The sequence below is a fragment of the Alligator mississippiensis genome, chromosome 13 (genome assembly GCF_030867095.1).
Source record: "Alligator mississippiensis isolate rAllMis1 chromosome 13, rAllMis1, whole genome shotgun sequence".
NCBI lineage: Eukaryota > Metazoa > Chordata > Crocodylia > Alligatoridae > Alligator > Alligator mississippiensis.
Window position 1 is genome coordinate 26,661,241 of NC_081836.1, and position 13,587 is coordinate 26,674,827.

At 46.2% G+C, this 13,587-nt stretch overlaps 1 protein-coding gene across 5 annotated transcripts in view; it reads left to right on the forward strand.

Annotated features, from left to right (window-relative positions):
- Positions 1 to 13,587, forward strand: part of RAB11FIP3 (RAB11 family interacting protein 3) — a 174,953-nt gene that overhangs the window by 147,870 nt on the left and 13,496 nt on the right. For all 5 annotated transcript variants that reach the window (XM_014597439.3, XM_019493101.2, XM_019493100.2 and 2 more), the window contains 2 exons: positions 2,981 to 3,074; positions 11,307 to 11,410. In XM_014597439.3, the coding sequence (XP_014452925.2) occupies positions 2,981 to 3,074; positions 11,307 to 11,410 (198 nt within the window). The remainder of the gene's footprint in view (positions 1 to 2,980; positions 3,075 to 11,306; positions 11,411 to 13,587) is intronic.

Consider the following 13,587-nt stretch of genomic DNA (forward strand, 5'->3'; position numbering starts at 1 on the left):
CATTTGATCTCTGTGTCACGTTTCAAGAAATTTTCACTTTCATTGTGAATCTCTTGAGATCAGAAATGCAGGGAGGGCTGGTCCTGTCTTGTCAGGCTTCCCTTGGACAGTAGTCTTCCTGTGCTGGATTCAGTATCTCAGGAGTTCTTAGAAATCTTTTCCCAGCTGTTTTCCTCCAGTTTCCTTTCCAGTCTTTTCTGTGGCAAACTAACCCTTCCAGGCATGATTCTTTCTTGCTAGAGAGGAAGTATGTCTTGAGTATTATTCTCTTACTTTTAAACTCTGTTCCTTAGAATCTTTTCGTCTCCTTGTGGTTTATTAAGAAACAGTTTCTAAGCTCTTTAAGGCTGCCCATTAATTTAAGAGATTTTTAACATGCTGTACTCCTCAAGTTGCTTTTTGTGTTCTACCTGCTAACAAAATCACTTGGGAATTTTCATTTTAAATTTAAACTGTTCCCCAGCCTCATCCAACTTGGATTCTTGTCTCTCTTCATCTATCACAGTGGCTCCAAGATCACAGTTCCAGGTAGCTTTATACTCGGAACCTGGCCAGTGTCAGATTCACAAATTCAGATCTTTGGTAGTGTTTTTCAGGGGGCAGTCACTTCACTTATTCTTCTCTATGGTGGTGGTTGAGCTCTGGTTGAGAGGATAGAGAAGTTCAGCAGTACCGTGATGGTTGTTAATAATACTTCTGATTGAATGTGTGCATCTGCCTGAAGAAATAAAATGGGTTTCTGATAAAACCTGGGGTTATCTAGTTTGAACCCAGGTTTCTTTCTTTTTCATATCTTTTTTTAAGAGGGATCCCTTCTCTTTAAGGTAAATACATGTTTTTAATAACTTTGCCTGATGCTGTGAATTATCGTTCTTTCTTGCATCTTTTATTATACAACACCCATGTATTTTCCAAAGCTGGTAACATTGCGCCAAATTAGTTTCAAGCCTCAAGTACTCTTTAATATAGAACCCCAGTACTGGCTCTAGAAAGCGGAACTGATATCTGTTCAAAATATTCTGAGAATCCATTCAGTGTCTTCATTCTAAATAATAGAGGTACTTGCAATGCAATTGTCAGTACTTGAGGATCAGGCTAAGAATCAGAATTCTGCTTTCTTAGAGAACAGAATCGCCAGGGATTCAAGTTAGGTTGTTTTTCCTTTTTAACTCCCTCTAAACAACAGAAGTCATCAAGGTATATGCAGTATCATCTCTTCCTGTGGCTTGGGAGCTTTATAAATACACTTTTAAATTTAGATTGCTCAATGGCTTTTGATTGTTCAAGTAGATAGAAAAAAATGGCATGTTCCTTGCCACAAAGCGTGACATGTCTGAGATGATAATCTCTCAGGAATAAATACAGTCAGTCTAAATCTACATGGGACAAATGCTAGGGAAGTGAGCAAGTGTTTTGTTTTTGTTGGCATCTGCTACCACAGGCTTGCTACTAGTTTGGTACAGGAGCAATTGTATAGTTTATTAAGAGTAATACAACTAGTTCCTGCTATGAACTGTAGGCTAGGGTTCCCAGGAAAAGGAAATGCCTGCTCCTTGTTGCAAAGACCATCTGCTTCCTGGCTAATGCTGACTTGTTAACCAGCTAAGATGAGACTACAGTGTGCTTGGCACTGGGCAAAGTTAGCTCCCAGCCCAAAGAATTTACAGTCTAATTCCATGCTAAAGACCCAGGGTGGGAAGAAAAAAGTTAAAACATGTTAGATGTCATCCATGCTTTAGGGCCACACCTACATGTAAAATAAACATGCTCATTACAGTGCATTGTGGGAGAAATCTGAGTGGATGGCCCAGAGTGCATGGATGACATTTGTGCACAGTGATGCCAGCATAAGACAGAATGAATTCTGGGATACCCTGTGAAAGTGGGAGGAAAGAGATCTAGACAAATTACCAAAGCAGAATTAGGGAGTCCTGCCTGTATTATAAAGATTTTGGTGCCTACAAAGTCAACTGATATGCACAAAGCAGTCCAGAGGGCACTGTGCTAACTACAGTGTATGGAAAGACAAATCCAGGATCTAACTGCACTCCTAAGCAGTTACAAGCTAGCTTTTAAAAGCTCCTGGCAAAACCATAATCCACAAATCCTCTGCCCTCTCCATAGAGCTCAAAAGAGATAGCTCTTCCATTATTTAAGTTGTATCAATAGCACTGCCTCCTTTTTTCCATGTTCCTGTCAAGATGGTATATGGAGCAAGTCTTCTGTGATAACACATCACTGTTCAGAGCTGGTAAATGTCTTGGTTGAGTATCTTGGACAATGTCCTTTGAAACAAAATACACACGTGGACAAAAAGTTACAAGTCTTGGCTAACAATTTACTAGTCTTCATCTTTGGGAGCAAGAGTTAACAGTGTATTTCACAATAAGGTCCATTCTCTCTCTTGACTTCCCCAGTCACTTCACACCTGGTTATCGGTGGTGAGAGCAGGGTACTTTCTAGTCCTGTTGGTATAAGATGCCAGTCTTAACAGGTTTAAAAAGAACTGAAGTATGGAAAGTAAGCTCTTATCTTTCCAGGTTCCAAAGGTCAAAAAAAGCTGATTTATAACTTGATAAAGTATAACATAAAGTTCCAAAAGTAACTGCATGTTTTCTTGTTGGCCGCTAAGCATTTGCACTCTTAACAAGCAGTCACTAATAAGGTAAAAAATTCAGTTATGAAGTTTAGGAAAGTTGAGATGTTGTTAAGATACTGGTACCTGGTGAAAATCAAGGATGCATCTTGTCATGATGAAACTGGAGGTGGTTAAAACATGCGATTACTGGAATTTAAAAGTTTGCTTTAACTCCAGGGTAGAGTCTTGATATCTCATGGAAGAAAAGCATTGGGAGTTGAGAGAAATAAGAACAACAGAGTTGTATGTCTAACATGTAAATAAGTTTGAGACTGTCTTCTGCAATGCTGACTCTAATGTTGCTGGTGCTCTCTGGGTTGGGCTGGTCTGTCTCTGTTATAGACACTTGCATCAGACAGGCACGTTGGCTGTGGATGCTACAGAAGACCCTTACCGGGACGCCATGGAGTGTGCAGATGAGGACATCACTGACAAGGTTTGAATGCTATTTCAGCTTCATCTGTTTTGCCTTAAAGGAGGAATAGCATCTGAACGTATTGTTAAGCTCTGTTTATATGGCGATTTGATTTTAGAATTACTTTCCCTTTTAGTGGAAGGAGCATGTATGTGTACTGGCTAAATCAAGTGGTCAGTGACTAGAACATCCAGATTTTGTATCTGGCTCTGTCTGACTAGCTGTGTGATCTAGAGCCAGTCATTTCTTTGTGTGTCTGCTCATTTAGTAAAGTTGGTATATTGGTCCTATTGCTACAGTGGGTAATTGAATGCTTTTAAGGTGCTTTGAAATCCTTGGGCATAAGTTTCTGTAGAAATGCAAAGTATTAATCACTTGTTATTGGAAGCTTGGCTGACATTGGATAGGTTAACACAAAGGATAAAGAAACAGGTGACTAATACAGAGCATTCTGCACTCAGCTGCTGGGTATAATTTGACAAAATGACCAGGAAAGAATTGTCCTGTTCCTGTGTTGGGTTGGGAGGTCTAATTGCTGTCTTTTCAGTGAGAATTAAGGCTGAATTGCCCAGGCTTGCATTTGAGTTTTGCTTTATGGTGGTAAGTGGCTTGTGATGCCTCTTCCTTACGGTTACTAAACAATCCTGTGTTTTGTGACCTCTTCATTGTGATGACAGGAGGCTTGCACATGTAGTCTTAATCTAAATAGGTGATATTGCTGGCCTGTTAATACAATATACAGGCATTGCGGGTGTTGTTTAAAGTAATTATACTTACTCAGGAATATTGGTACAGAAAAATCTATTTTATAATCAGCTTATTTTGTGTTTCACAGTAGTAATTAAAGCAAGCTAATGCCACTTTCTCTAGTATGTAAAGTTGTCTGGCTTGAAATAAGGACTTCTGTCTTTCCCTTGCCATTACTGCACAGTGAGGATATAATGCTGACTTTGTGACATCCCTGATGAGCTTTGCTGGGATGTTACAAGCAAAGGATTATATGACAGGAAAAGATGCTGGATGAAAGGAAGGAAAGCTTTTACTAGAACACCAATAGCTAAAAATAGCTGAGGGACTATGGAAAACTCCCAGTAAAATGAATTGTGGCTTGTATAAATGTGCATGAAAATATCCTTTCAGAACTGGTTTAATTTTAGCACAGTGGTTCCCAACTTTTTTAGATTCCAGGCACCCTTCTATAATACCCAGTTTTAAAAATTATTTATTATAGTCCTTGCCTCCTTGCAGAGGGGCTGGGCACTGAGGTAGTGGGAGGAGGAGTAGCTGGGCAGGGAAGAGCCTCCACTTACCTCCTTGTACATGCTCTTGCTGCAGCACTCATGTTGAGAATCACTGTCTTAGCATTATAAGAGGAAGCTTCATGGATCAATGTGATGAGAGACAATATAGAGCGTCTAAAGATACCTAACTCTTGCATTTGACAGCACTTTGGTGTGATTATAGCATAACATAACTTATAGTAAGTCTCTCTTAAAACTTATGCTAGAGTTTTCAAACCTGGATGCCTAAAGGGCATATAAATGTATTCTGACTTCAGGGTACCGAGCAATTGCATGTAGCTTATGGTAGCTTCAGTTGTGCGCTCAAACTCTGCTGGATACTAAGCTAATTCTTTAAAGATCCCAAATATGTATTTTGTAACTTAACTTCAGGCAGCAGGTTTGAACGTTTTAGTTATTGTTTTCTTAGTTCTGAATTGACACTCTGGAGTTGGTGTAGATTTGTGCAGAACTTGTCCTTCACTCCAAAGTATTGTGTAAAATTGACTTTTCAGGCACATCTGTGGTAAAGAAAAAAATGTTTTGTGTCGCTTGATCTGATCTTACTTGGATGTTGTGTCTTAACCTTTTTCATGAATAGATACTTTGTCTTTTGTAAACGTATCCTCACCACTTGTTGTTTATAGCATGCAGTGATTGTTTTCTTGACCACAGTGGTCACAATTTTGAGTACTGCAGCTTGGCAGGATATCAAGAGCGCATTTCTTATGGTATATTTACCATCACCTTCCTTTTATAACATATAGATTAGAACAGGGAAGTATATAGCTCAGGGGAAGGGGAGGAAGTAATTGCAAAATTAAAATGCAGATTTGCAACCCAAAGGAAAATTATTTTTTCTGATTTTACATGGTTTCTTACTTCTCTGCCAGAGGATCTCGAGTGGTGGGGAGGAAAGTGAAATCTCGTCAGGTCCGTATTAAAAATTAATTTAAAATAGTTTCTGGTCCTGTAACTGCCCCGAGTCCCTCCTCTATTGCTTGTGGTTTGACAGTAATGTGTTATTTTCTTTAAAAGAAAAAAAAGTGCATTTCCCCACTCCTCTTGTGACATTCCCCCTCCCCACCTCCTTCCACCCTCTTTGGGCCTAACAGAAAACATTGGTACAACTGTAAAACTGACTGGGCATAAGTAGTGTTCCACATTTTCAGTTTTTACTGATTTTTTTTTTTTAAGTTATTTGGTTTTTACTGATTTACACCCATTTTTCAGTTCACTCAATTTTACTGGGTACAGTAAAATCCCTGGCATTTAACTGGCATGAGTGGCATTTAACTGGCATGAGTTAACTGGCATGAGTGGCATTTAACTGGCATGAGTGGGGAATGGCTGGGGATGCCAGTAAGCTAAAAGTGACGGTTACTTGAGGCTCGGGTTTCCAGCCGGATGTGGAGAGGGGGGTGGTGGCCATGCAGGGGCCAGTGGAGGGTGGCTGGAACAGCTGCTTGGGGGCACGGGGCCCCTGGCTCTGACCCCGGGAAAGGCAGGAGGGGCTGTGGGAATTGCTCCTGGGGTGCGTGGGTCCCAGCTGCACCCCGGCAGCTCTGGCTGGGGCCCTGTGCCAGGAGCTGTGAGCCCCACCAGGGGGGCAGGCAGGAGAGTTCGGCCCTGCTCCCTACAGCGGATGCTGCACCCAGCTGCTCCACACAGGCCTGCGGGACTGGAGCCACTGCCCAGGGGCGCGTGGCTCCCAGCTCTTACCCCAGGTGGGGCGGGAGGTGCTGGTGCTGGGGATTGGGTCCCCCCTACACCCACACTGCATCTGGCCACATGCCACTCCCCCCAGTCCCTGGGCTGCGCCATGCAGGCAGGAGGTGTCTGCTAACTCCGGTGCCAGTGCAGCAGGGGTTAGGGTGCGTGGGAACAAGCAGAGCCCCAGGGGGTTTGGGGTGCAGCACTGCCCAGCAACTTCAAGAAGCTGGTGTTGGCTGCTCACAGGGATGCTGCAGCAGGGGCTGGGGTGAGTGGGGACAAGCTGCGCCATGCCCCGTGCCCCCTGGGGTTCTGCTCGTTCCCATTCACCCCAGCCCCTGCTGCAGTGGTCCTGGGAGTAGCTGATGCCAGCTCCCTGCATCGTGGCATGGTGCAGCCCAGAGGCTGGGGTGAGTAGGGACAAGCGGAGCCTAGGGCAGGGCAGGGGGGTAGGGCCACGGCACAGCCCAGCAGCTGCGGGCAGCTGGCATTGGCCACTCCCGGCGCCACTGCAGCAGGGGCTAGAATGAGTGGGGGCAAGCTGTGCCGTGCCCCATGCCCCCTGGGGCTCTGCTTGTTCCTACTCACAGATTCATAGATGTAGGTTTGGAAGAGACCTTGTAGATCTTCTAGTCTGACCCCCTGCCCTGGGCAGGAGAGAAAAACTGGGTTCAAATGACCCCAGCTAGGTAAATGTCAAGCCTCCTCTTAAAGACCCCCAAGGTAGGAGCCAGCACCACTTCCCTTGGAAGTTGGTTCCAGCTCCTAGCCGCCCTGACTGTGAAGTAGTGCCTTCTAATGTCTAGTCTAAACCTACTCTCTAACAACTAATGGATGTTATTCCTTGTTACTCTGGGAAGCGCTCAGGGGAACAAGGTCTCTCCCAATCCCCGCTGGTCCCCCCCTAGTAAGTTTTATAGACAGCCACCAGGTCCCCCTTCAGCCTTCTCTTGCGAAGGCTGAACAGGTTCAGGTCCCGTAGCCTCTCCTCATGGGGTCTGCCCTGCTGTCCCCACATCATGCGAGTGGCCCTCCTTTGGACCCTATCAATGCTGTCCACATCCCTCCTGAAGTGCGGCACCCAGAAATGGATGCAGTACTCCAACTGCGGCCTGACCAGTGTTGCATAGAGGGGGAGGATCACCTCCTTGGTATTGCTTGTAATGGATCTGTGGATGCACGACAAATTACTGTTAGCCTTACTGAGCGTGTTCTCGCATTGTTGACCCATGTTCATCTTGAAGTCAGTAATGACTCCAAGATCTCTTTCTGCCACTGTGCTTTCAAGAAGGGAGTTACCCAGCCTATAAGTATGCTGCTCGTTCCTACTGCCCAAGTGCAGCACCCTGCACTTGTCAGTATTGAATCCCATCCTATTTTCATTTGCCCACCCTTGTAATGTGTCCAGGTCCTGGTGTAATCTGTCCTTCCCTTCTAGCGTGCCCACCTCACCCCAAATCTTGGTGTCATCTGTGAATTTAAACGGTGCTTTTCACCACGTCGTCCAAGTCGCTAATAAAGAAATTGAACAGTGCGGGCCTAAAGACTGAGCCCTGGGGGACGCCACTGCCCACCTCCCTCCAGGTCGAAAATGACCCGTCCATCACCACTCTCTGAGTACGACCCCTCAGCCAATTTGCAATCCATCCGACTGTGTAGGCATTAGTACCACAGTCGCCTAGCTTTTTAATGAGAATAGGGTGGGAGACAGTGTCGAAGGCCTTCCTGAAGTCCAGAAAGATTACATCCACCATGACACCTGCATCCTCTGATTTTTGTGACCTGATCATAGAAGGCAACCAGGTTGGTCTGGCAGGACGTGACCCTAATGAAAACATGCTGGTTGCCCTTGAGCATCATCCCTGCTGCTGGCCCATCACAGATGTGCTCCTTGATAATCTTCTCAAAGAGCTTCCCCAGGATTGAAGTAAGACTAATGGGCCTATAGTTGCCCGGGTCCTCCCTCTTCCCTTTTTTAAAGATGGGGACTACATTGGCCCTCTTCCAGTCATCCGGTACCTGGCCAGAGCACCATAAGGGCTCGTAAAGCTGTGCCAGGGGCCCTGTGATAACCCCTGCCAATTCCCTCAACACTTTGGGGTGGAGAGCATCTGGACCTGCTGATTTGAACACATCCAGCCCCTCCAGAAGTTCCCTAACTCAGTCCTCCCTGACCCTAGGCCTGGCGGAGTTTCTCCTGAGTCCGTCCTGAATCTCAGTAGGGGAGTCCCAGTCCCTGCACAAGAAAATGGAGGCAAAGAAATTGTTAAAGAGGTCTGCTTTCTCCTCTGGTGGAACCATCAGATTGCCAAGCATGTCCTTCAGGGGCCCCACATTACCCAGTGTCTTCTTCATGCTTCCTATGTATTTAAAAAAGGACCTTTTGTTATCTTTGATATTAGCCCTAGTTCCGTATCTGCCTTGGCTTTCCTAACAGCCCCCCTACAGACCTGAGCGGTGGAAGTATACTCCTCTTTGGTGATAGCCCCTCCCTTCTACTGGGTGTATGCCTCCTTTTTGGCAATCAGGCATTCCCAAATGCTCTTGGTGAGCCAATGGAGCTTTTGGGCACTCCTGCCCCCTTTGCTTCTCGTTGGGATTGTCACCCCTTGGGCTCTGAGTATCGTCTCCTTAAGGAGCAACCACTCATCTGGGGCACCCAATTCCCCTACTCTGCAGGACCCCAGTGCTTCTCCCGCTAATCTCCTCAATGCATTGAAGTTGGCCCTCTTGCAGTCAAGGGCTACCGCCTTGCTGCAGGCCCTTGACACCCTGCGCTGGATGGTGAATTCCATCTCTGCAATGTCCTGAATCCAAGCCACAGGCATGAAGCAGACCTCTCGTGCCATGGGGTCAGGTCGGCAGATGGGTCCCTCTGTTTTCCTTAGGATGGAGTACCTGATGATGAGGACCCAGCGTTTCTTCCTCCTGATGCTTCCTCTCTGTACCGTCTGTGTCTTGCATGGAGTGGCATCATCCCTGCTGGAGGCATCCCCTTCATCCTTCTCCGCCACGGCTGCCAGGGCCTCGTATCTGTTCCCCAGCTGTACCTGGGGAGCCTCCACCACGCTAGCCCGAGCAGCCCTGGATCTGGTGGATACCTTCTACCACTCCTGTGTTGAACGTGTCTCCTGGGGGGACTGTACACTGAATGACTGGTCCTGCAGTGAACAGAAATATGAATCGATTTTGTCCTCTGCAGCCCTGATCCCCCGCAGCCTGCTCACCTCAGCCTGGAGCTCCCATACCTGCTCCTCCAGAGCCCTAAGTCAGGCACAGGAGAGACAGGCAAGGGAACCACCAGGCCCCCCTCCCACCGGCTGCTGGGACCTCACTGAGCCTCCCCCACAGACGGGGGCAAGGGGCTACTGACCCTACCAGGAGCTCTGTCTAGGTGGAGGCCTCAGAAGAGCCCAGGGCAGGTGGCACCGCTGGGGTGGGGTCCCTAGCAGCTGCGTTCTACGGCCGCACCATGTCCGGGGAGCTGAGTCTACTACTCTCGCTTGTTGGAGGCACCCTTCCGGGCTGCTACCATGCACCCTTCCGGGCTGCTACCATGCACCCCGCCGTATGCGAACACCAGCGGAAATGCTGGTGTGCCCTTACAGAGCATACCTGTTTGCACGTGGCTCAGGAGTGCGGCTCCCTGCTGGCTGAACTAAGAGGGATCCAAAGAGCTTCCCCTTCGGATCCGCCTCAGCTGCGCCAGCACCCTCTCCCCCCACTTACCTTAGGGATCAGCTGCTGCTGTCCCCTCCGCTGCCGCCACTGTTGCTGCCTGCTGCCTCCGCCACCTAGGTAAGCGGCCTCACGTGTGTGGGGCACATGTGTGCTCTGCTCCCTCTGCTCCTGACCCCCAAGTGCTGACACTTATCCCAGCCCTTTTGTGCAGCGTCCCCGGAAACAACCAACACCAACTGGAGAGGGAACTAAGTCAGTGGGTGTTGGGGGGGGGGGGGTATGACTGTTGCTGCTACGTGCACCCCAGGAGGGCTGTGGGCTGGAGGGCTGCACCAGGCTCTTTCTGGGGGGTGCGTGCCCCTGGATCTGTGCGCTGGACAAGAGCAGGTTACCACTTGCCTTGAGCACCAGGAAGAGCCCGGTACTACTACTGGTCCCAGCCTGCAGCGGCAGTCTGCTCTTGTCCTGCGTGCAGATCCGGGGGCATGTGCCCCCCAGGAAGAGCCCAGTGTAAGCCCCCTGCCTGCAGCCCTCCTGGGGTGCTTGTAGCAGCCAGAGCTGTGCGCCCCCACCCCGCACCCACTGACAGTTCCCTCCACTTGGTTGCCTGCTGCAGCCCCAGGAGCGGCCAACAGGCTGCACCGTGCCCCTCCCCCTGCCCCTTCCCTAGTCCCTGCCTTACTCCCTTCCTCCCTTACCGCCATGGGAACGTATTATTATTTTCCCTGTTTTAAATCAATTTTTTTTTCTTTTCTTCCTCTTATCCCAGTTTGAACCTGGTTTTTATGCTTGGAAAATAAACTCTGAAAAATTCCCAGATTTTTTTTTTTTAAATAAAAACTGAAAATGTGGAACACTAGGCATAAGGTAAACATGGAGGGAGAAGAGTTACTTTTGTCTAATTTTTTTTAAAGAATTGGCAAAAGTTTTATTTGTTTAAAAATACTTGGACACTTTTTAAGGGGAAAATGGATATTGTGTCTCTTCTAAGTACCATAAGGCATAGTTGTATCTGGTGTAAATTTTTACAGTTCTGACTTCCAGTAAATCTATTACAGTTTACAGCAGCTGGTTGTCTTCTATAGACCTACAACTTCAAAGCCTTCATGAAAAAAGTGACTGGTGTAACATGATTAATCTGGAAGATGATACTCCAGTGAACTGCTTGGTCCCATATTGATATTGGGGAAATGGTCTAGGAACCAGGCTATGAAGGAGAACAAAGCATGTTTTGAAAAAAATGTAAGAGCAGCCTATTCTCAAACTATTTAAATACAAATAAAGTCAGTGAGTGTGGAGGTTGGGAATGCTCAAACAGCAGCAGGTGATTCTGTGACAATAGTTAGTGATACTATAGGAGTCAAACAAGGCCAATATGTGTTAGAAGCAACTGCCTGCTGCTTCCGCCGCCGGAGTAAATCTATTTCTCTCGTGCAATTATTTCACTGGCTCCCTAGATTTCAGTCCTGATGGGGATGATTCTTGGTGCTAGGTAGCAGCTCGCCAGTGCTCTTAATGACAATGGCTAAAATGAAAGAATCCATTGGCATCTTGGTCTCCCGTCTGTCTCTCTGCACAGGTTATCTTCTTGGAGAAGAGGGTCACAGAGCTGGAAAAGGACACAGCAGCCAATGGGGAGCAGCACAATCGGTTAAAACAGGAAAATCTGCAACTTGTGCACAGGTGAGGGAGCTCATCTTGCATCCTAGGGGCAAACAGCTTGAGCATGAGTTTCTGATGGTATTCTAGAGCTACTTCCCTTCCTCTACTCCTTGCGCATGTGTGTGTGCATGTATGTATGTGTGTATTTGGACTAGAAAGTGACTCTGAATGGAACCTTCACCCTTATCCTCCCTAGGGTTACTGACTGTGTGACAGGCAGTTATTTTTTGGGAGCTCCTGTTTTAAGTGCTGGAAGCAAGCCAGTAGAAAAGGAAGGTACAAAAAGACACAGAGCAGAGTATTAAAACTTAGTAAATCTGCCTTCATTCAATGGCCCAAACAACATCCAATCCAAAGGCTGCTGTTTTAAAGCCAGCAGGCATCCAATTGCCTTCTTTGCAAGAGACCCTTCTGCTTTATCTCCAGTGCCCTGCCCTGCCCTGCCCTGCCCCTTTCCTGGGTCAGTGATAAATTACTGAGGATTCAGTTACGCATGCAGCCTGACAGGTGTGAGTAGCTCACCTTCAGGCAATGATGCCCCTGCATTCATAAATAATCTGTATGGAATCTAAGAGCATTTTGTCAACATAGTTTGCAAACTCTTTAGGACAGGCATGGTCATTTCTGTATGCGCACAATGCTTAGGATGATAGGGCTTTAATTCTTCCCTAGGATGCTACTACTTTGACAAATAGTTAGCAATAATACATCTAATACAATTTAGAAAGGAGAAATTACTATTTTCCCCCTACTTAGCCCTTCATTTAGCCCAATGCATTTTAACAACTGTTAAGGAAACATCTATACCTCCCACAGCCCCAAATGACTTCATTGCTCTCAGATGCTGGCAAAAACATAAACTCTAAACCTCATCTAAGTATAATCATTTGCTCTTTAATCTCAGATAAGCTTCTGTCTTCCAACCCCATTTACCTTCACCACATAAAGCCATTAGAAGTTTCATTTATAGAACTGTAAGATTGGTAAGTAACAAGTGTGTCACAGAGCTGTGTGTTACTCAAGTAAAGGTTTCCTTGCTAAACTTTCACAGTAATAAGATGTTTTCATTTTAATCACTTAGGGTTAACTGGTTTTTATTCAAATAAAGGGTTGTTTTCACATGGGGTGATCTATTGAAAATGCCTGAAACAGGTATCATATTGCTTTTGAAATGTGTCAGCATAAACTACATAAAATAATATCCCGGCAAACTTCTCAGCAATTTGTATTGAAGCTAATTCACCTGTGTGCTGCCTTGGCATAAAAATGAAAGCTAGTCTGTGCACCACTTATTCACCTGCTCCAAGAACAGGTTTGCATATTTGCATACTTAGATTAATAAGCATTTGTGTTCTAGCTTAGCATACCTACAGGCCTTCTGAGATTTCTGTGCTCTGCTGAGAACCACATGGCAAGAAAAGTCTTCTAGGTTTGGATAGGAAATACCTCCACATTTCACTTAAGAGAATTCCCTTTTGGGTGTGAATTCACAGGTAAATGGGCACATTCTTTTAGGTCTTAGATGTAGTTTAATATGAACTTATTCTAAACTGGCTAAAGTTGCTTTCCAAATCCCAACATTTTGTCTCTGCGACAGTTAGTCATTATGTAAGACCTACATCACTTGTATAGGATCCGCTGAACGCCAAAGAATGTTATTTCCAGAACTGCCCAAATATCCTTGATAGCAGAAAGGAATTTCCCTTGTGTAGCATGTGAATTTCATACTGCATTAGAAATGCAGGAGAAAATGGCAGCCAAGTTGGAAAGGAAAAAAATGAAAGGACTAGACATGGTTCAGTTCCACCATTTATTCTGTGGAGCACCCAGATTTTACACTGCTCCACTAAGGTGCAAATTTTAAGCACTCTTTTTCATAGGATCCTAGGGAAGTAGGGCTGGAAGGGACCTTGTAAAGTCATCTATCCCAGCCCCATGTTTGAAGTGGGATCATCCCTGACAAGCATTCTAATTTTCAAAACCATCCCAGCCTAGTATTCTGACTTTCACTCCTGTTGAAACAATCCAGTACGCTGTCTGTTTGCAACAAGAGTACGCTGTTGGCTCATACTCAGCTTATGATCTACTGCAGTGGTACTCAACTGGTACTGCAGTGCCTGGTTAGCCTGTGGGATGGGTCTGTCTGGTGGTCCTGAATCCCATTCCTGGAGGGGGATGCAGAGGAGAGCAGGGGGCAT